Source organism: Haemaphysalis longicornis, unplaced genomic scaffold (genome assembly GCF_048455015.1).
Source record: "Haemaphysalis longicornis isolate Haplotype H1 unplaced genomic scaffold, Haemaphysalis longicornis Haplotype H1 scaffold_12, whole genome shotgun sequence".
Classification (NCBI taxonomy): Eukaryota; Metazoa; Arthropoda; class Arachnida; order Ixodida; family Ixodidae; genus Haemaphysalis; species Haemaphysalis longicornis.
Genome location: NW_027526225.1, coordinates 104,587,030 through 104,610,084, shown reverse-complemented (window position 1 = coordinate 104,610,084; position 23,055 = coordinate 104,587,030). Strand labels below are relative to the sequence as shown.

Sequence of the window (23,055 nt, the reverse complement as noted above, 5' to 3'; positions counted from 1 at the left end):
CATTGAAGGCGCGCTAAAAGATCAGCAAGTTTAAGTGTTTCTTTCATGGACTTGATGCTGGCAGTACGTGAATAGGATGATAAGATGAAGCGAGCAGCATGATTTCGAATGGATTCGAGACAAAAGAGTGAGAGATCCGGATCCCATGCATGCGTTCTCTAGTATTGAACAAACAATTGCTTTGTACAGTTGGATAAGAAATTGCACCGTCAGGAGCCCAGCATGCGGTCAACATTGTCGATAACTTGTATTATATGTAGGTGGGTATCGAGACCAAGGGTGTTATCAAGAAAATACATGCAAGCATTTGTGCTAACATTTTGGAGAGATATTTTCATGATTTTGCATTAGAAACATTTATTTACCCACATGCACCGATTACCACACTGATTAGTATTTCAAAAGGTAATTTCGAAGATTTCAAACATCACTGGGGTTAAAAATATTGTTACATATTATATCATCATCATCATCAGTCTTAATTGAATTGAGTTTCTTTTATTCCTACTTGATGTCCCAAAATTTTTACGAACTAGTTCATAAACAGGAAGAGTAACCCGCAATTTTGCTTTATTGAACAGCAGATTTGTTATATCCATTATTAATGTTGTGGTAACTATCCAAATTGCGAGCAAGGTTGGCGAGTTTTGCATGGCAATATGTATGTTTCGATTTGTTACACAGGCCTAAGCAAGTTATTAAATCAAGGGGAGCGAGGGTTAGTTGTTACCATTTTCTTTGGCACATAATGATCGATTAGGGTTAAGAGTTCATCTTTTAGAGCGACCAGTGTGAGCTGAACAGTTAGAAAGGTATTTTTTGACAAACGACGTTAAATCTGCTGCTATTGAGGAAATGTTGGCTGTGCTGTAGCTTTGTACTTGTTTGTAAGCTTTCGTAGAAAGGACCTGCGCTTTCACAGTTAACTGCCGTATGGAATGATCGCTTATCCCCGGCATGTATGTAACAGGAGAAATTAGGTCTGGGATAGAGGTAAGGATAAGGTCCAAGATATTGGCTGTGGTAGCAGCAGCTCGCGTAGTCATGTGATCAAGTTACGCAAGGTTAAAATCACTGCGAATTTTTATGAGTTCTTGCACTCTGATGACACCTTCCTGACCGTTGCAGAAACATGGCCCCTTATTATATCTGGAAAATTGACGACCCCTAGAATTTTGACTGAACAGGTTGTTAGTTAGGTCATGAAATTCACTGCAAATGGTTTGAGTGGCACTGGGTGGTCTTAGCAAACACGACAGAAATGATGAATTCATGACTACGCTCAGGTACAACTTAAGAACGGCAACAGAAGTTGCCGCTGTGCCTCATGACCGCAGCTGGAAGTAACTCCATGCGGTGCAAGTAGTGCATTACTGGTAATATTTTGAACAAGCTACGAGCCATTTCTGTTGATTTTTTGGACTTGATGTGCTTATAAACTACTCTAGCGATCACAAACAATGCGAGAAAAGGCAGGCGATATCACGCATTCACAGCAATCTCCTTTCATAACACACACCCGTTGACCTCCAGGTCCGTCGCTTAGGCGGAGTGAACCATACATGAGCTATTGCCGTTCTTAACTTGTTCCCGAGTATAGTACCTACATTCACTCGTAGTGACAACGAAATTGCAATTAAATAGGTTAAAGAAACTCATCGCTGACTGCTATAGGAACGAACATCTCAGTTATATCTATAAAAACAGTACGTTTTTTCGCAATTTGTATATTTCGTTATCGATAATTTTTTGCCAAAAGCCAGGCTTCAGTTATGACAATGATACCTACGAAGCAAGAATCAACAGCGTTGGGCAGTGCAACGAATTTGTTCAGGACGCTTGAACATTCGCAAAGAAAACAGAGGCGTGGCGAGTGTTTTGTGCAGAGGGTAGCTATGAACAACCGGGGCTAACAGGACTATAACTTGCCTGTTGACTAGTTGTTGACTAGTTGTTGCCTGTGAAGCTTGTTGTTTACAGGGAAACCTGGACCTAACTTAAATGTTAAAGCACGTGTTAGTCAAAAGTCAAACTAGGCCGTTCTAACCTCGCGTGGAATGCTAAGTTGTGCTTAAAGCCAGTTTAGTTGCTCACTTTTGAGTCCCATCCTGTCGTCTATCTTTAGCCAATCAGGCAGCCAATGGACAGAACTAGAATTCTACCCCTGGTCAGTGACGACACAAAATGGCCACATACTGCACTGGGAACCGTCCGATGACAAGAGGCAGTAAATTGAAACAGAGTGAAAACCAAAATATAGTTTATTATGGAACATGTCGCAGAAGATGAACTATGTGCAATCTGGCACAAGTAGTGAAGTATGAAATACGTATATTCTTACACAACTTGTGCACGATAAAATTTGATGAAAATTACAAATACTATTCACACACAACACTCCCTTTTTTATTATTGCCTGAATGGTGATAACAAGGGCGTGAAAATAAATTATCCCCCCCACCCCTCCTTTTAACAAGAGTCCCACGAACAAATGTGCTAGGTCCTTTCTTTAGGCACTGACTGGTTCACACCTAGCAAGTTCCCCACGAGTTTCTGTGGATGCATCAAGAGAACAGATTGTTCCTCTTGCAAAAGTCAGCAAAGTCTTCTTCAGCACGACAGATCAGCACTGAGGCAGGAAGCTGTGGTATTTCGGGCATCATATGGTTGACGACAGGCGGCACAGATTCGATCGGACTGGCTGCCGACGGCCCAGGGTCAGAAGTTTGCATCAGTTTCTTGCGGTCTCTGTGCTCTTCCGATTCATAGTGATTGCAGGCGGCCTCTAGAGTAGGAAAGCTTGAAATGTTGCACGATGGACATCCTACTTCACCTGTGAAGGAAGGAGGGAAGCCCTTTCAGCTGATGTAGAATGCTTTCGCAGAGCTTATTCAGTGGCTGTAGCTTGCACCAAGCTGTAACACACTGGAAATGACCTAGCTTTCAAAAAAGCTAATTTTCTATAAGTGCACTTAGTCGCAAAAGCTCTGACGATAATGTGACCGCATTAGCAAGAAAAACATTGGTCATCTTTTCCCAACCAAGAATCAGTACTCGAAAAAATTTGCTCCTAAAGCTCCTCACGTAGTTAACATGCGCTGTTTCAGAACATCTTACGTTGGAAATACAAGAACGTCATACATGTACAATTCCACTTATAGAGTGAACTTCAATACTCCTTTACAGGTAGCGTGTCTGCCAAGGTCTTTGAAACCTTTGCGTCTTTACGAGTCACAAGAGTTTTGTGCGGGCACGGTAGCTCACTGATCCTTCTCAAAATTTTTCCCACTAGTCACTTATGTATGCACAGGTATACTAACATGTTACAGGGTACCTCCTTGCCTACTCTAGCATGCAAGAAAGCAGATAACGAAACATCAGAAACGTTGGCGCAAGAAGACAGCTATTACAGGAGCTTCCTCAAAAAGACACTGAAGTGAATTCATCAAGTTACTATTATTATTTGTAGCTGCAACAAATAGTTGAACACGTTACCGTTTACATCACTATTCAGTGGTATTCTGGAGCCTGTATTTACGTGTTAAAGTTAAACGGAGAGGAAATTCTGTGCAATATTCACGGCTGCCTCCTGTTATTTATTATTGAGAGCCGTTGGCTGAACTGAAACAAATCATTTTTATTTAACTGATTCTCTATTAAACAACGGTGGCTCGCGCGGCCCATCGAGGAGCGCTCTTGCTCTCTGCAGCAGCGGTGTGCGGGCGCGGCTTCTGCTCGCCGGCTCGTGTTACACGATCGCACCTGGAGCAGCTCGGTTGGCTCGGTGGCGTCATCCAGCGGGAGCGCCGCATACACTCCCAAGCTGCTGCAGTGTCATCAACACTGGCTTGCAATGTGGTTTGAACTGGCAAGATTGCAGGGCTAAATCTACAAGACTGCCAGCATGTTTAAACCTATGACCTGCATTAGAACAAACCATATTGAAGTCCATATTGAACAGGAAATGGGTTTTAAGCTGGAACTTCGAAGGCTGAGACCGCATGAAAGCATGTTGCAAACCCCGTGACATCATCAAGAAAATTGGTGCTGTGGCTGCAAATGGTTCCCGACATTTTTATCTTCTGACACTGTACACTTCCACTAAATAATTAAATAATGAAACATGCCACGAATAATGAACAGAAGTCTATTCTGTTTCTTTTAAGGGGGCACATGGGTCTTGGGACCAAAAAATTTCCCAAAAAAACATTTTTCTAGGTATCACTTTTTCATTAGTTTGCAGAGTTTTTCCTCGGAAAAGATGGCACTTGAACAGTACCAACTACTTATAAAAGCCGTACAAGCCTGACCTCAAAAAAAAAAAAAAAAAAGAATCATATTTTTTTCTTTTTTTCCCATGAGTGGTATTGCAGCGATAAGACGTTCTCAAGGGGTACAGCCCAGCATGCAGAGCCTTTTGCAGCGTAAAGCTTAATGTTTCAACTATCCAATATGGGAAGCAGATTTTGCATTTTGTGTTTCAGTAGTTGTTTAATTAGCATTATTTTTAATTGGTTATCAGTAGTAGTTCAAACCTAGAATTTAGAATTGATGTAAATTTGTATGTGATTGCGAAACAACAAAACTACTTCCCACATTTCATTCTACACAACATTTGGTATCTATTTATGCCCTGCTTGTAATTTTTCGTTGATTAGTCTTTTTTCCATAATCTCAAGAGCAATCAAGAAAGATTTTTAATTGTCTCAAAAACTAAATGCCTTACATTAAAACTAATTGGAAATTTGAAATCAGCTATAGAAAAACTGAACAAGGCCATAACGTTTCATAAAGATTGGCTGGAAAGGAAAAAAAAAATATTCCAAGACCAGTGTGTCCCTTAGCTTAGCTCGTTAAAAAAAGTTGTTTGTCCCAATAATAATGGCACCAATTTTATCGCAAACTTCAAACACATAATCTAAATACCGAGGAGAATGCATGAAGCAGAGGCGACTCCCCAGACAATTTCTGGCAACATTTCTATGATGTCACAGAATATTAAAGACGATAGCTTTTCGTGGAAATTTTGGTCTGTCTGTTACGTCTGTCTGTCTGTGCAACTCAGTTCAGCCACCCGGCCAAAGTGAAACAGAAGCTGCACAATAGTCTTATATACCCACAGCCAAATCTAAACATCTACGTCCGGTGGCAATGTTCATACTTGTCAACACTGTTGAACAAGAACAAGACATTACGAAAATGTGAACTATAAAATCAATACATAAGTGATATTTGCAGTGTTCCTTTATTAAAAAATTCACAGACGCTTGCTTTTTGCGATAGCAAATGAAATACTACATCAACTGCAGAAAATCGTCGCCTGCTGTTGCCCGCACTCCTGGCCGCATTTAAGAAATCATACCGCGACAGCAACGCAATGTTACACTAGATAGGTTCCATGTTCCGCTTGGCAAGCTCGTGGAATAGGTCAACGTGGTTCTATAAATGTTGTAGTAGGGTGCCTCGATTCAGGCACGTCTCCGCCGTACGGCAGTGCTGGCATCAAGGCACCCGACTTGGAGCAGTGGAACGCAGTAAATTCGAATTGCCTTGAGCAAACCTCTGCCGTCTTATCTTGGGAGGAACGAGACGGGAGAGGAACAGCATAAGAGGTGAGTGGGAAAGAGAAGGGAGGCATTTACTTGGCAGTGGTGCCAGTCGACTATCGTCTTTCGTGGACATTTGCAATGAAAGGAGCCGATACGCGGCTGTTTTGTTTGTGTGATTGGAGACAGCTGGCCTAAGCCACCGCCAACAAAATAGACTGGGTGCGTGTGGTAGGGCCTCTAGTTCCGTTTGTTCACATCACTTGACTACTAACATGCAATTAACACAACGATAACCATGCTTTTTAGTGCTGGCCTCTATCGTGTAACTCCTGCATATGTTTCATCACTGTACCACAAAATTTGGAAGGTTTTAGATATTTCTTGCATTTCTTCAGTAAAAAAAAAACATCTCTTGTGGCTGGAATGGAGGTAAGTCAGTTACCAAAGACTAGTTCTTTCAGGTTAAACAAAGTTGCACTTTGGCTTAACCCTTTCGGCCCTGATTTTTTATTTCAAGCAAAAAACATTTATTAATCAGGGAATTAATTAGGACATCTGGCAATTAGAAACTTTATGTTGAGCAGAGACATCACTTTTGCCCATTTTCCCGAACGTTGTACTACACAAACCTACCAACAAAAAATGAGCTTCGTAGTGCGCGTGTTTATAGATTTACAAGCTCGGGAATAAAACTGAGACCGCCATTTTTTCCAGCCTCAACGTCGTAATTTTGACTTCACCGAAGATTTTTGTTCTCCGTAGCGTGCAGTGCCACTAAACTGAAACAACAGTGATACCTATCGCAATAGGCATCACTGAAGAACAATTCCCCAAAAAACTGGCACTGTTGGTTTCATTCTGTATGCGCTAGAGAAACTTTTATGTGATGGCGTCAACTGACACCATTAGGGCTGAAAGGGTTAAGGCCCACTTCAGTGACATCACGGGCTCTCTAGGTGTGCAGGTTTTATCGTTTGCTAAACTAGCAAAGTCATAAAGTTAAAAATTACCTAGGTGCTATTTTTTATATAACGTCACAGGCCAGAAAGAAATTGGGCTTTTATTGGTGCTTCCAAAAAATGTGGCCTCATTTTATCATGAGAAAACATTCGTCTTCGTCGCATCTCCTCCTTTTATGCTCCCAAAAGCCCAGACCGGTTACTGGTGATGGTTGCCTGTACGAAACGGTGATTGGTGAGCTTGGATGCACCAATCCGACAACGCTACGTCACGAATGAGAAAACATTAAGGGGCACTAAATGTTGTATTTTGACACACAAAAATATGTTTAGGATGGCTAATATTCACCAAAGAACTTGTAACAGCATAAAAAAAAAATAAATTCTTTAATTTCAACATTGCAGACTCTCTCTGCGGGCATTGTAGGCAAGTTGCCTTGTTAATGAGGGGCGCTCCCATTTGTTATGGCATATCGGTGATTTGATTGATTTGTGGGGTTTAACGCACCGACGCAACGCAGGCGATGAGGCGCGCCGTAGTGGAGGGCTCCGGATTAATTTTGACTACCTGGGGATCTTTAACGTGCGCCGAAATCTCGCACACACGGGTGTTTTTACTTTTGGCCTCCATCAGAAAAGCGGCCGCCACCGGCATATCAGTGATTTGGAGTAGTCCGTCTTTCAATGAGGTGAAGGCAATTCCTTCCTTAAATAAACACTCCCTGCCTTCCCCTCTGTATATATATATATAATAAAGGACAACACATTCTCCCTATGTTGGCATAAGGACACCTACTATCTTGCCCTGAACCTGATCGGAACCTGTGCCTCAGCAATTGTCTTTGACATTCACAGAAGCATTAATTGACATTCAGCCAAGCCTTTCTGTAGACAGTGAGAGAAATGATACAAGTTTAGTGACTGTCGAAGAGATTTTGGGGTGGCGTTTTTGACCTAGAATTAGGATGGCTTCAAAGCTCTGTGTATGCAACACATTTCTTCCGCTTTCAAAAGATCCGAGGTTCTGAGGCTACACCCCACTTTGGGTCCCTGAAAGTTTACGTTGACGGCAAATGTTCGTGTAAATAAGCAACGTCTAAAATAAATTTTGCATAATATTGGGTCCTACCTGACAATGGAGAATCCTAATAATAAAGAATGAATAAGAAATTACTTATTCACCAATCAGCAACAGCGCTGCCATGTTACTTCACTATAGAATTCCCCCACCACCTCAAAGAGGCTATCTTCAAACTAACATCTTTAAAGCCTAAACGTACCCATTGTACCTAACACAAAAACAGTTTGAGTTCAATGAATTCTTGCACAATACACGTTACACCAGTACCTGGCTCTTCCGTAGGTCTGATTTGGCTACAGTGCAACTTCCTCCGAACGAACACGACTCTGAAGAAAGCTGCCTGAACAAATACTGTTACAGTTCTCGGCCTGAAAGCAACTGCCACTGTTGCAAACAAATTTCAGTCAAATGGGAATTCCCGTGTGGAATTCCCATTTCACTTGTACGGCTGCAGTGGCTTGGCACTGTGCTGCTGGGCCCAAAAACGCAGGTTCGATCTCAGCTCCGGTGGCTGCTGCTTTTCTGATTGTGGCGAAGAATGAAAAACGCCCGCATGTCGAGATTTCGGCACATGTTAAAGCTCTCCAAGTGGTCGAAACTTAAACGGGAGTTTTCCACTACGGAGCGCCTCATAGCCCAGAAGTTAAATTTGGCGCGTTAAGAGGGACAGTGCTCTTAAAACAGCTTCCTTTAATTGTTAAGGGGGGACACTTTTAATTTTCAAATAAACTCTATGAAACTCTATCGAAACAGTTTTTTGATGCATTGCTTGGAACTAATTTTACAGCTCATTGAACTTCAGTGTTTGAAATGGGCACTCAAAATGGTTCCTTGCCACTGGTGCCACCAATGTTGAATGAGCTGTAAAATTAGTTCCAAGCGGTGCATCAAAAAACTGCTTAAATTACTGCATTCACCAGGGTTCATAGTATCAGAAAATATAAAGATTACAGTTTTATGGCCACCCCTGTTTTGTGTATTAAATGCAGAGCATTTCTTTACCTCACAATGTCACCCGTCCGTTGGCGATCGGCGTCCGCAGCCAGCCAGCACGTGCGCCCCTCCCCCGCTCCTCCTCGCTCTCAACAACAGGTGCGGGCGCGCATGCGCGTGCTCCGGCGCTGAAAGAGGCATTGCAGCAGCAGGTGCTACCTCCTCTCCCTCTACTGCGCGTGCTACGAATATGAAGCGGGTATCGGCACGGCTCACTCCATTCTACTCCTGCGCTCTGTTCTGCTTACTCTCGAGTTTGGTCATCATCGAAGTTCATAAGCGATGGAAGCAACACCTTCAACCAGTACCGCGACGCGAGCCAACATCAGCGTTGCAGTACCAGTTCAAGACATCGTGCCGTCCTCTTCATCGACGGCGGCAGAAGACAAGGCGGCGAGACGGCCCGCTGCCGATGCCGAACGCAAGCGTCTGAAGCGCGCTGCCGACGCTGAACTTCGTGCACGAGAAGCCGCGGCCAAACGTCAACGTCGGGCTGCGGATCCTTCGCTCGGGCAACGAGACGTGTCTGCGCAACGCAAGCGTCGGCTGCGGATCCCGAGCGTCGTGAACGAGAGGCAGCGGCGAAGCGTCAGCGTCGAGCGGCCGATCCCGAGCGTCAAAAACGAGAGGCCGCCGCCAGTCGTCAGCGTCGAGCTGCGGATCCATCGAATCGAGAGCGAGACACGGCTTCGAAACCACCCCCAATGCTCTGCATTTACTCGTGTCCCTCGCGCGGGGGCATGCGACGGAGGTTTTGTTCCACCAAAAATGGCTAATTTTCTCTAATTATCTGGGGAACTAATTGTCCAGCTGAAAAAAACAATGAAATATTTGAAATCAATTTCAAATATGCCATTATTATTTGAGCAAGTCAATTAGTTCCAAAAATAATTAGAGGTAATTAGTCATCTTGGTTTGTGAATTTTAAATTGATTAATTTCTCAGTGAATACAGCATCATTTGCTGCTGGATAAGTGCTGGGGGCACTATAAAACATGAAATCGTTCGAATAAAACAAACTTGTATTTTGTCGGCATGGCCCCTTAATTACAGTAAAAAAAGTTGGGCTCCACAGCTTACCAAAAACACCAAGAGCGCGCCATTATTGGACTTCCACAAACAGCATTTTTAGATTTTGCGGGTTGCAGTTCATATTTTCATGCTTGCACTTCATTTCCCCATGACTACATGTCCACTTACAGTGATCACTCACATTCGCAACTTGCGCCATCACAAACTGGGAGCACTCCTGTTTTCTTGCAGTAAGGTAAAGTTTACGGGGCTATGCTTTACCGATGCCATACTAACCATTTGATGCCACCACACCGGCACCATCACTCGAACACTGCGCCGAAGCCACCGCATCCGAGGCAGACGACACCCGCGCCTTCTTGGCGTGCCTCTCACTCGCCATGTGGTCTCGGAGCGGGGCTGGTCCATTGAACGTCATCCTGCAATCTTCGCACACGAAGCTGCCGGCCAGGATCTTCCTCTTGTGCTTTGCTGAGGCTACGTGAAGGCGGAAGGGCTCGGGCCCCGTGAACACCTTCTCGCACGGAATGCAGGTGAAGGCGGACGCATCCATCAGGCTCGGTCAAGCTCCGACCTGCGCAACTTGGAAAGAGTCGATTTGACCGTGATGACGGGTATTTGGTGTGTCCGCACAAACACTCCCCCTCCTCTATCTCAATCCTATTCCCCATGCATGCATTGTTCCTGAGGGGAGACCGTACTCTTCAACAGTGCCACCGGCACAAAGTTCTACTCGGCTAGTCTGCTGCCACACATCATACGCTGTGATGAAAATTATCCTTTTGCGACACAGCGTGTACAATTGTGTACGCTAGTTTTCAGAGCATTTTTGTTAGTCACAATCATTGTCATCTCCCGTCTGACTGCTCAGCCAGTATTTGCATTTCCTGCTCTACGGAACGGTGCTGGCATCTCGTCAATGGCGCGCCTTTACCATCCACCAATGCTTTACCAAAACAAGAGAGCAAGACAAACTCCTCGGCGTTCAACGGCGCATCAAGTAGGTGCCCTTGGTGTTGCCTTTTCTGTCTAGTTAAAACATTTATTAAGCAAAACTGAAGCTGCTACCTTATTATATAAGGGCTACAGATCACAATAATGTGTATACGTTCTCTATTGTAGCAATAGTTACGAAACGGTGGTCACATTTCCGGGGGCGCGTTTACAATTAAGACACCACCTAATTTATTAACCACTTATGAGATCAAGTGTTGTTTATTGTTTTTTAGTGAAATTTTGGTTATCAAAAGCATACACACAGGCAGTTAAAAATTTTTCCGACGGCTACATCTTAATGCGTGTTGCACAGGGCCAAAGAAACAGGAAGTGCAACATTACTCTCTACCACGGCCACAGAATGTACAAGCAAGAAACGCAGCGGCTGAGCACCATCTGCTTGAGGTCACGTGTCACTGTCGCCTGGTGAAGCACTGTCCGCCACTCTGCTCTTAGCAGGCTTAGCGCCTGCAACGAGCCAGTTGCTTTGGGCACATATGGCTTCAGGTGCCTGTGCTGTAGTATTTGCCTTTTGTGCGCTCTTCGTAGCCGTTATTTTTTAAAAACAGGAATTGTGTCTAGTAGAGAGAAAAAGCTCCGGCGGTGTCATATATTTGCAATACTGGAGAAAATTATGTGAAGAGTTCCTCGCGTAGTCTTGAGAAAGCACACACCTGGCTGCTGTTCGCAAAAAGCCTCCACGAAATGCCTAAACCCCTGCGCGCTGAATTCTTTTTTCTTTGCGCGATGCACACGCATCGTAAAAATTACGCCCATCTTCCCGCGAGGGAACCCTGATGTGATGCGACGCATCGGGGGGTTCAATTGGCGTTTCCGTTGGGTTGATTCTCTAAATCGCGTGAAACGTTCAGCGTCACATGCCCGTCGCTTCGCAGCCGTCTTCAGTTGAAGTAACGTTGCCATCAGCGTTTGGATTGACGCTGGTACTCGATTGTGTCAAACCACTCGCTGACGGGACTGTTGCTTCCATTGCACTACATCGGAAGAAGCAACGGAGTCGTCGTCGTCAAGCGAAGCACAAGCAAAGTCAAGCGCAGTCAAGCGAATGCACTTGACTGAACCGGCGCAGCGCACTCACCGCTTTATATTCAGCACTTGAAGGAGAGGAGACGAACGGAGGAGAGTTGTGCATGCGCAGCGAGAGCAAATGCGAGAGAGAAGCGTCAGCGGAGCGCGCGCAGCTGTTATGATAATGAGACAGAGAGAGCGCATTGCACACAGCTGTTGGCGAGAAGAACGGAGGAGAGTTTGCGCATGCGCAGGTGGTGTGCGGACGCCGCGACGACGCTGGAGGGACATACCCGAGAGCAAGAGATGCGTCGCATCTAAAAGTTGACTGGCGATTACAATACTCCCTAATGCGATATTTGGGCGCAGCAGCAGTGCGCTGAGGCAGCACTCACTCATGGGTTCTCTCGACAGCAGCGATGATGAGCGTCTACATCGGCGGCGCGAAGTGCGTCTCAGGAAGGGACCACGAACTGCGTCTTAAGCGGACGCTTAAGCGAACGCCAAGGTCGCGCTGTCAAGTGCCTTGTGTGGGCACAGCATACTGCCCCTCCCCTCTCCGACCACACACTTCCAGAGAGCGCTGGCTCACGCCGCCATGGCAAACCGCATTCCCCTCCAAACTTTTCAATACTATCCTCCTTTGCTTTCTTTTACCATTCACTTTTTCTTTCACTCATTGGTATTGTCATCGTTTGCTCAGTTACGCCGACAACGCGGCTTAGCCCAGAGATGCCTGCCAAAGAGCTGCGCCCTAAAAAATGCAGGCTAGTGTATGCCGTGCGACCATACCTTCTTGGCACATGCTAAATGTGGTGGAGACAGATGACATTTAAGACTCATTCTTTTTTTTGTGGTTACTTCCAGCATCGTTGGCAATGAATGTGAATTGAGTGCAAAATGCAGGCAGGAACGGGAAGTTCGTAACATAACAATGAATCCATTCACTGCATAAAAGCTTATTTCATTGAAAACAGTACTAAAAGAAAGTTACAACAACGTGCTAGAATCGAACTACAGGAAAAAAAAAACACGACAAAGATGGCAACAACAGCAGTGCTATGTCATCGCCTCCACTTTTGTCTTTTGGGCAACTAAAGTGTTCGAAAACTTCGGTGTTTGAAACGGGCATTAAAAATGGTTCCTTGCCACTCGTGCCACTAAAGTTTAATGAGCTGTAAAATTGATGCAAGTGATGCATCAAAAAAATTGCTTCGATTATTACATTCACCAGTGTTCATGGTATCGGAAAACAGAAAGATTACAGTTTGATGAACAACACTGTTTTGTCTATTGTTTGGCCAAAAATGGCTAATTATCTCTAATTATCTTGGGAACTAATTGACCAAATGAAAAAAAAAAAACAATGGCATGGTTGAAATCAGTGGGAAAAAAGCAGCAAGATTGACAAGTTTCACAAAGTTTACTTGAAAATTAAAATAAGTTTTTTTTAAGACCAGTGTCTCCCCTTAAGCCCCAATTTAGTGCACAAGGAAGTGGATTTTTCAACAATAAACAAGCGGTTTTTAAATTAGTGTTGTCCCTCAGGCACTGGTGCTGTAGCGACGAGGATCCCAGTTTTCTGGCCATTGGCTGAAGCTGCATTTCACCCACAAACACGTGCGACAAACCAGGAAAAATATTAATCTCACGAGCTGCCAAAACAAACGCAAGTAACTCTTCTATGTATGTATGTTTGCATTTATTGGCGCAAGGGTAACTAAGACCAAAGAGCGCCAAAACTATGTCGCGTCGTTTTTTCATAGTGAGGTTTGTGCTTAAAATATGTATGAAATGAGTATGATATATCTTAAAATATTGTATATATGGGTGTAGACGGCTCGAAGACTAAAACATGGAGATGTTCATGATGGCAGATGAAGGGGACTATGGATAGAACATGACTGTAGCTTGAGCCGAAGAGCATGGTACATGAGCGGGCCCCTCGTAGGAAACATCAGGGCCTTTCTCAATGCTTGTAGGCTCTGAGGTCACGCACTGTATGAGATGAGCTTTAAAAACTTGATTTCTGCAAGATAGCTTAAGAGAGATTTGATTGTGAACATATATGTTCATCTCCTAAAAACAGTGAAGGGTGTAGTGGAATGTTGAAGGTATATATTTTTGGGAAATGCCGTTTTCTGGCCTCATTGCAGGATGTGCACTCAATTAACACATGGAGGACGGAGAGCCGGTCCCCACACTTGTCGCAAACTGGTGGGAGTGCACCATTTAAGAGATATGCGTGGGTAGCGTGAGTGTGACCTATGCGTAGTCTGCAAATCGATACTTCAATGAATCTGTTTGGTTTTTCTGTTGCATACCTTCCTAGGTGTGGTTTTACTGAGTGGAGTTTGTTGTCTGTGTATGTGTCCCATGTGTTCTGCCAGCATTTACGGATTCCCCTTCGGATCACTGGCTTCAAATCAAGGTAAGGGACCTGCGCTACATCAACGGAGGGCCGCCAAAGTGGCGTTCTGGTCGGCAATTTCATTGCCCAGAATGCCACTGTGTCCAGGGATCCAGCAAACAAGTATTTTTAGTTTTAATCTATAAGCAGTCACAAGAGCTTTAAAAAGGTGATTGAGGACAACATTTTTTACAGGTTGAAAGGAATCTAGTGCTGTAACCACACTTAGGGAGTCTGTGTAGATAATTGATTCTTGTATTTTGTTCTGTGTAATGTGCTCCACTGTGATTAAAATACCATAAGCCTCTGCTGTGAAGAAACTGGTATTTCTGTTCAAGGTCCTTGTGCTGGCGAAATCCGGGCCATGTGCAGCACACGACACAGCGGAAGCAGACTTCGAGGCATCCGTGTAAAATGAGGTGTATGGATATGTGTGTTGTAAATGTAAAAAATGCTGTAAGATTAATTCACGAGGTGCGCGGTGCTTATCAATGAGTTTAAAGGATGTGTCGCAACAAATCGCTGACATTTCCCAAGGCGGGACTACATCGGCGATGGAGGTCTTCATGCCCTCATCAAAAGATACACCCATTTCCTCTGCAAGGCCTTTGACACGCAAGGACATAGGGGCAGGTATCGAGGGGCGTGCTAGATATAAACGGGCAGACGAGGCGTCGTTCAGAATAGAATTGCACGGGTGATTTTCCATAGACATTGTTCTGATAGCATAGAGCAGTGCTGTATAAGCACGCTGGTGCTCTAGGCACCAGTGGTCACATTTGACATAGAGACTTTGAATCGGACTTGTTCTGAATGCTCCCGAAGCAAGGCGAAGGCCCAAATGCAGCACTGGGTCTAACATTTTTAGGGCAGTTTTAGACGCGGACCCATAAATTACGCTTCCGTAGTCCATACATGACCTAACTAAACTGACAAATAGGCGTAGAAGGCAGTCTTTATCAGCACCACAAGACTGATGCGACAATACTTTTAAAATGTTCATAGTGTTTAAGCATTTTTGTTTGAGCGTCTTTATGTGGGGTATGAATGTAAACTTTTGGTCAAGTATAACACCTAAAAACGTCTGTTCTTTCTTGACAGGAATTCGTTCTCCGTTCAGTGTGATGTCAGGTTCTGGATGAATTCCACGCTGTCTTGTGAATAAAACACATGTAGCAAGTAACTCTTCTAACAAAAATGTGTACGTAAAGGTACAGTGGCATCAACTGTTCAACTCGCGAGAATCTGTTTTCAGAGAAGTATTCGGCATGTGAACTCTGGGTGGCTATAACACAGACCATAGAAACAAATGAAGGAATGAACATGAGCATGCCACTGCAGTCCTGCCATCTGCTCAAATTGTTGTTGTATGAATGGGATATCTGGTTGGAAACAGCAATAAACAAGGAGCATAATTGTGTGGTTCCACTTGATTGGATGAATTATCTGCTTCAAAATCAACTTTAATATACCTTTATAAAAACAGATGCCCCATCATTAAATCAATCAATCAATCAATCAATCAATCAATCAATCAATCAATCAATCAATCAATCAATCAATCAATCAATCAAATCAATCAATCAAAGGGGCCATGACGACAAAATACAGATTCATACAGAACGAACAGGAACAAGATACAAAGAAGGGGTGCAGACACAGCGCTGAGTCTGCATCCCTTCTGTGCGTCTTGTTCCTGTGTGCTATCCATAAAGAACGTCAAAATACCAAAAAGCCCACCAGTCAACAGTCGACAGAATAGGGTTGCCAAAAAGACTGCCTTCCCCTGATAACAATAATACCAATTCTATTGCAAACTCCGAATAAATGGTGGAGCTATTAAAGAAAACATACGATGCAGTGCTGGGTTTCCAGCCACCTTTCGGAGACTTTTTTGTGATGTCGCAATACCTTGTTTGTGCAATTGGCAATCGCTGACCTAAGCCACCACCAAGAGCCATAACAGGGCGATTGTAGCAGATACATTAGACTCACGATGATTCAAACTCTGATAATTCATAATTTTGGTGAATTCAAACAAAATTCAAATTTTTGGTTGGCCCGCTATTTTTTCAATATAGTATTTAAAATCTGCTTAATTCAAACTCCATCATTCGGTTATTTCATACTTACTGTGTGTCCATACCACTAAATACCTACTGCTTTCCCACAAATATTTGAAAATTTGCGTGCTTATATAATCATAACAGTCGAGAAATGAGAAATAGGAGCCTTAAGCTTTCCAGGAAAAAGGTGTTGCTAGCAAACAAACGTTCCAAATGAAGCACACGTATGGTAGACCGTGATGTTTCTCAACTTTCTAGCCTTAATTATTGTTCATACGATGCCAATTTAATAAATAAAAATAAAAGAACAGGCCTCAAAAAATGTCTAAACACTTTTGACCACTTGTCGAAGTGGTCAAAACCATGCGGGACGCTGTCGCAAAAACAAAAAAAGAAAAACGTGCAATCACGCAATCGCGTGTCATGTCTCATCAAAAAATAAAAGAAAAAGAAAAACGACACGGCGGTTAGGAAAGTGACGTGCAAGGCATTCGGCTTGTGGACCTTACGCCTCTGCCTTCGGTTTATTTTGTGCAGTTAGGGTTTAAAAACGCTGAAAAATTAAACAAATGTGCGAACTTCGGATAATTCAAACAAAATCACACGGTGTCTCTGAGTTTGAATTACCGCGAGTCGACTGTAGTTCTGTTTGATCATATGCCTGGAATGATAACGTGTCTTAACACACTGAGAACTATATATGTTTTTAGTGCTGGCCTATTATATGTCACTCCTGCCCATATTACATCCCTCTAGCGGGAAATTTGAAATTCTAAAATAATTCTGGCATTTTATTTTTCAGATTTAAAAAAAAAATAAAAAAAGAAACATCATCTGCAGCTTGTATAGGGCTGAGGAAGTTACCGCAGGCTAATTTGTTCAAATTTAACAATATTGTATTTCATCTCCATGGCCCATTTAAAACACAGAAAACACTGCCATTTAGCTTGCAAAATGGTCTGTATCTACAAGGTGAGGCAGCAGAAAATGGGAACGTGACCGTAATGGTGGAAACTATCATTTTCTCCTCCACCTTGTAGTAGTAGTAGTGCCACTTTAGTTAGACTAGTTTAGTTAGTTGGCAAACACACTGGTGAAGAGACAGATAACAAGTTACATGTAATAAAACCACACTTGGGACCATACACCACTGACACACGCAACCGATACCGAGAAGTTGCCCTTGCTAGGCTACGGCAGAGTCCTTCAATGCTTTACTCTGGCTACGGATAGGGCACACACGTCACACGCTCGCATCTGCTCACGGGGTCTTCAAGACCTCTGTGTAGCAGGTGTGGAGAGGCCCTATCCGTAGTTCACATACTCATTCAATGCAAGGCACTTGACACAACACGATGCAAACACTTCCCACTACTATACAGACTACACACCCCACTACACCCAGCATTTTTCCTGTCTGACAATCCCACGCTTTCTGTCAAGCTTGTTTTTAAATATTTAGCAGAGGTTAAATTTTTTGACCTGATTTCATACCACGCATGATCACTCTTTGGCCTTACACAACAGCCATCCTCATTTTCGTTTTCTGATTTTATACGTTTGTTCTTGCTGGCTGATTTTAGTGTTTATGCTTTCACCTCTCATATATAACCACCGTTTTGGCACTCTCTGCCCCAGTTGGCCTTGCACCATTAACATCCAACCATCATCATTAGACTATGAAGTTTAATGTGCCGACGCTACACAAGTGATGAGGCGCACCGTAGTGGAGGTCCTGAATTGCAGGTCCTAAACCCCTCCTCCTCTGTGACACAGTAAAACCCACTTATAACAATATTCCAGAGGCATAGAAGTGCAGGGCGAATAGATGTAGCTACTGTGTGATGCACTGAAAGCCAAGGAAAGCTTGAAAGCATTTAAAAATGCACAACACAAAGCTATAATACCTATTCATAGCCCCTAAAGAAAAAAACAAACAAAAAGGGTTTGTAGTTTGCTTCGCGCCAGGTAAGCTTACCTAGGTCTTTCTGAATGTGAGTGTCTGTTGAATGTGCCCCGAAACACCGTTCGATGCAGGAAGAGGTCAGTCATGTGTCTAAGCACTGAAAAAATGTACAAAGGAAACACATGCGGCGGAGCAATGTACTTGAATGCACGCCATCGCTAATATTTGCTGAATTATGAATTTCATGATTTTTGTTTTTGTAATTGACCTTGCTTTAGTGGGATTCGCTTGTCAAGCAGAAATTAGCTGTGAAATATGGCACGTCTGGAGCACAGCATTGCAATAATTGAGTGGTTTATTTTGCCATAATAGTATGATGAATCGCAAAATTATCAGTACTGCTCAATTAATTTCCTGTATTGTTCTAACTGGTAATCTTAAAGCTTGGTTCAACTGCACTCAGACCCCATGCACTGAACTAGAATTCAGATGAGCAGTACCAGATGCATAATAAGATATATTATCAATGGATGAAAAGCGAACAAGAAAATTTCAACTGAAAAACACCAAATTTAGGAATTTCCAATTAAATAAATTGCTCGGTTCAAAAGTACTTCAAAAAAGCTAGTTGACTGGTAACATTCAATTATTTTAGATATTTTACATAAAAAAGTACTCTCTGAAACAACCGCATGACTAAAAATACTGACGTGCATCATGCTTTTCTTGATTCCATAAGGGGCATGCAAGGCCTACTGAATACACACATGCCCACTCGGTCTTGATGACTTGACAGATGCTGTGCAGGGAAGTGGCACGCCAATATTTGACGCAGCGCGGTCAACTTTATTTTGTGGCCACCTATATGCAGTGTGTTACGACGATAACTGGAACCTTAAAATTTTTTTCCGGAGCGAACCATTGCTCGGTTCACGTTCAAACTTCACACGAAGATCACATTTCGTGGTCTACTTTGTTTGAGACCCGAAACAACGACAGTATACTTACCTGTTTATCCTGAAAATAAAAACGATTTTTGCCTACGGGAACATGGCGGCTGATTTTGACAGGCGAGCCAGAGCAAGCAGATTTTGGAACGACGGCGCCACCTGGGGTATGCAGAGTGAAACAGATGATGGGGATTCACGATAGGAAGGAGCCAAATGAGGTAGCAGGCGATAAAAAAATCTTTCGTCCCTAGTTTACGATTATCACGAATACAGTGAAATCTCGTTGATACGTTTTTCACGGGAACTCGAAAATAAAACGTATTATCCGAAAATTGTACCATCCAACTAGGTGAACAAAAGAAGAAAAATATGCATGCTCCGTCAGCAAGTCACTTTTATGGAGCAACATTGAAGTAGCTGCTCAATTTGTGCTGACCTTTCTTTTAAATGTCTAGGGGTAAATTCTTCTAAAACGTTCAAAAAGAAGCTGCTGGTATTTGTTGCTTAGGCAGATACTGCCTTGTACGACAATTTGTGTTGTGCCGTAAATCGTTGAAGGCAGTCTCCGGATGCTTGAAAGTTTTGAGTACCCAAGGAGAGCTCGATGTTGTAAACTGTTTCGCGTAGGACGACTGACCTGTCGAAGTTCACTCCTGTCGCTCTAACTTTCTTGAACCATGTATGCAGGACGTTTTTTTCTTTACTCATGCTTCACACCTCGCGCTTGTTTTACACCAGGTCCAAAAACTTGCAGCTTCTTTAGAAGTTACTCTTGCTGACCGGCAATTGTGTTGAGCGTTGACTCTGGCAAAGTGAGCTCGCTTGCCAATTCCACGCAATTCCTCTTCCCGGGTTCTATTCAAATTTTCATACAATTTCCACTTGCACCTTGCATTTCTTTGACGTTGTCGCAAACCTGGAAACATGGCCGTGCGTAGCAACAAGGTAGAAAAAGAACAAATCACTGTGCGGGAAGCACGGTCCATGCGAGGAGTCGGGAAGGGAAGTCACGCCTGCCGCTAACATTGCGCGCCTTCTCCATTGATTATGATACAATTTGCTACATGGCGGGGCGCATCGCCTGACTTATTGTCAGCCTTGCACGGAACGGCTACGCATTGCAGTGATGTTTTTGCCCCAGAACGGGCGCTTCCGTTCCCTCAGTGTCTCTGAAACGTGCAGGTCGTGGCTTGTCGAAATGCGGTTGGAGCAGGTATACCGAAGAATAAACGTAAGATTACTAGAAATGTTGGTCGAAATCCGCTTCCGCGATCGTATTATCCAATTTTCAGCAAAAATGTGATCGTAATAAACGCACGAAAATGTATTATTTCTAAGGAACGTTGGCCAGAAATGAAAAGAAAAAAGGATTAGGCCGAAAAATGTAATATGCCGAATTGTATTGTTGCATAGATTGTGTGTTCAGCAGGGCAATCCCCTGTTTAAGGTGTGCACCGGTTATTGCACTTGGTACAGTCTCCAAGTGACGGATACGTGCCGTGTTTCCTGGTCAGCCGGCTAGCCCGAAGACGACGACATAAACGTGTGCCCCGGGCCCCGCGCGCTTGATTCGGTCAGCCATTTTCGCTGAGATTTGACGTGCTCTCTCGCCTTTCCATTTCAAGCGCTGCGCCTAATAAATCGGTGCAAACTGTACAGCCGATTTTGCCTTCGTCTATCGGGACACAACAGTATCAACAAGATTCCACTGTAGTTGCATAAAGCTAGCTGATACCAATCATAATTATGTATTCCCATGATTCATCGTTGCCAATAAACGTTGGATTTGTTTCCTCACCTACTTTCACATTTTCTGATCATCTGCTACATCATTTGGCTCCTTACTACCATAGAAGGAACCAAATGAGGCAGCAGATGATCAGAAAACTTGCTTTCCCATTTTCTGATCGCTTGCTACCCCATTTGACTCCTCCCTGCCGTGGAAGGAGCGTGAGCCCCCTTGTCCGTTTCTCTCTGCATACCTAGGGGGCGCCGTCGTTCCAACATTCGCTGTCCTTCTCTAGACTCTGTCCTTCTACGGCCAGCACAAGAACTCTATCAAAGCGGTCCGCCTGTACGATAACAGCGTCGGGAGTGCCCTGCTCTTCGAGGCTAGAGCAGGGGCACTACGCACTCTGACGCGGCAACAGGTGTACGATGAGACAGTGACGTGTGTGTTGTGCCGCGCTTGTGGGAACTCCGACAAAACAATTGAACATCTGGTGCTTCAGTGCGACGCGCTTGGAGAGCCTGTGTCTCAGACAGCGCTGGCAGTAGCGCTGGGCTTCGAGGACTCGGAGGGTGAAGTGCAGACTGTGGCAGTATCCCGGACTAAGCGACGCCTTGAACAGTGGAGGGCAGCACTGCAAAGCACAGTGAGAGATCGGGGAAAAAGGGTCTGTGACAATTTGGGGGTGGCGTTGAGGGCGCAGAGCCAGCCACTCTTTCTGGACTCTTCCTGGACCTCTGTGTAGTTGTGAATTTTGTTTTTCTTGTTTCTTTTTTTGCCAGGCCGTCACTGTAACGGCCATCCGTTTCAAAGGGAAAGGCACCACTGCATCATCATCATCATCGCTTGCACTGGCTCGTACGTCAAAGTCAGCCGCCATTTTCCCATAAGCGAAAATCGTTTATTTTTTTTTTTTCGGAATAAATAGGTAAGTACTGTCGCCAAACATTGTCAAACAAAATAGACCACAAAATGCGACCTTCGTGTGAAGTTTGAGCGCGAAGCGGGCAGCGGTTCGCGCAGGGAAAAAAATTTAGTGTTCCCATTACTGTCGTAACACCCTGTACATCTCTTATGTTGAAGGAAAGCAAATAAAGCTGATTTGGCTGAAGTTGTAAACACGCGCGAGATACGAAGGCAAGCGATTGTATCATGCGATAATGATGGAGTCAGACAAACAGAATACCACGGAAGAGAAGGAACCAGTGACGTTGTAAGTAACGCGTTAAATACGAATAATCTGAGAAATGAAACAGGACTGCAAATTGAACGTCGCGCGGTCGCACTTTGTTAGAAATCGAAACCACGCTCTACGAGTTTGAGGCATCAGACGTTCGTCGAGAAAGCACGACGGCACGTTTTAGCGTGACCGCATTTAGCGGCAGGGGTATCTGTAACTAAGTGAGCTAATATATCAACCGAAATCATGTTAAGAACAGCTTGACAACTTACGGCCAGTTCTGACGCAAGCGTTCTGTGCATCGCCTCCTGGTTCTCTCGCATGTTCTCTCGGTTCTCTCAAATCGAACACAAGCGCCGCACGCGGCTTGACTTGGCTCGGCTTGACTTGGTCGCTGTAGCCGTAAATTTTGCATTGTTTTGTTTATTTCTCTGTAAAGTTATGATTGAGCAAGTTCACGTGTAAGGCAGCCCCTCTTGTCGCCGATTTCTCGTTTAATAGTGTTTGCTTATGTGGTAGGTTCGCAAATGGCTAGCTGCTAAAAGTAGATACAGCCACATCGATGACAACGCGCCTGACGCGCCCTTCGCATTTTCATACATACATACATTTTTATTGCTGTAATGGAGATATCGCGGTTCGCGGAATGTTTTTAGTTTGAGTGGTGCAGTCAGCCGAAAGTCATATGTCACAGTGCCAACAGTGCCGCATACGCACTGGCGAGTACACGATCCAGCTGTCCGACCCAAGATATGCCCTGCTAGCTACCCAAGAAGTCTTTGCCTGGCGTATCGTCGACCTGTACTACATTTCCTTGGCATAATCTGTACCGATTATTCTAGATAGAATAATTTGCGCCACCGAGTGCGAGGTGGCGGGTTCGATTCCCATCAGGGCTCTGCATTGACTCAGTTCACTAGAACGACCCTCACAGATCACAGACGTGCAACTTTGGAACGTAAAATACCGATTTTACCTTTTTTTCTAGCTGTGTACTTTACTTCACGCAAAGCGACACCGCAAACCATTCACTTGCTAAAAATTAAAAAAAAAAAAAAAAGCAGCCAAACCTGCCGATACTTTGGAGAGGTGCACATCATAGCTAATGCATGATTAAATAGAAACAAAATTTAATACCTGCTTTGCACTTGCTAACCAATGTCATGCAAAGATTG

The 23,055-nt window shown here is 44.0% G+C and overlaps 2 protein-coding genes across 8 annotated transcripts in view; both read right to left on the bottom strand.

Annotated features, from left to right (window-relative positions):
* LOC144163186 (BET1-like protein) overlaps positions 1-23,055 on the bottom strand; it is a 441,394-nt gene that overhangs the window by 340,303 nt on the left and 78,036 nt on the right. The gene's annotated exons all lie outside the window — the stretch shown is intronic.
* On the bottom strand, positions 2,244-22,287 carry LOC144163178 (uncharacterized). Of its 7 annotated transcripts, none has more exons than XM_077694005.1 (5): positions 22,153-22,209; positions 19,030-19,130; positions 18,094-18,178; positions 9,891-10,188; positions 2,244-2,833 (listed from the first exon to the last, which is right to left on the bottom strand). In XM_077694005.1, exons 4-5 carry the CDS (start codon positions 10,165-10,167, stop codon positions 2,565-2,567), a joined length of 546 nt encoding a protein of 181 aa, XP_077550131.1. In that variant the 5' UTR covers positions 10,168-10,188; positions 18,094-18,178; positions 19,030-19,130; positions 22,153-22,209; the 3' UTR covers positions 2,244-2,564. The 7 variants fall into 7 exon arrangements, with proteins under 7 accessions (XP_077550131.1, XP_077550129.1, XP_077550127.1 ...); XM_077694003.1 differs by having other exon boundaries at positions 9,891-10,196; positions 22,153-22,208; XM_077694001.1 differs by lacking the exon at positions 19,030-19,130 and having other exon boundaries at positions 9,891-10,196; positions 22,153-22,286.

Excerpts from the sequence above, each read along its gene's own strand:
- LOC144163178 (XM_077694001.1), bottom strand. The coding sequence starts at position 10,167 with ATGGATGCGTCCGCCTTCACCTGCATTCCGTGCGAGAAGGTGTTCACG. Across the intron at positions 2,834-9,890 it reads CGGTGTGGTGGCATCAAATG|GTGAAGTAGGATGTCCATCG; the intron begins GTTAGTATGGCA and ends CTTCCTTCACAG.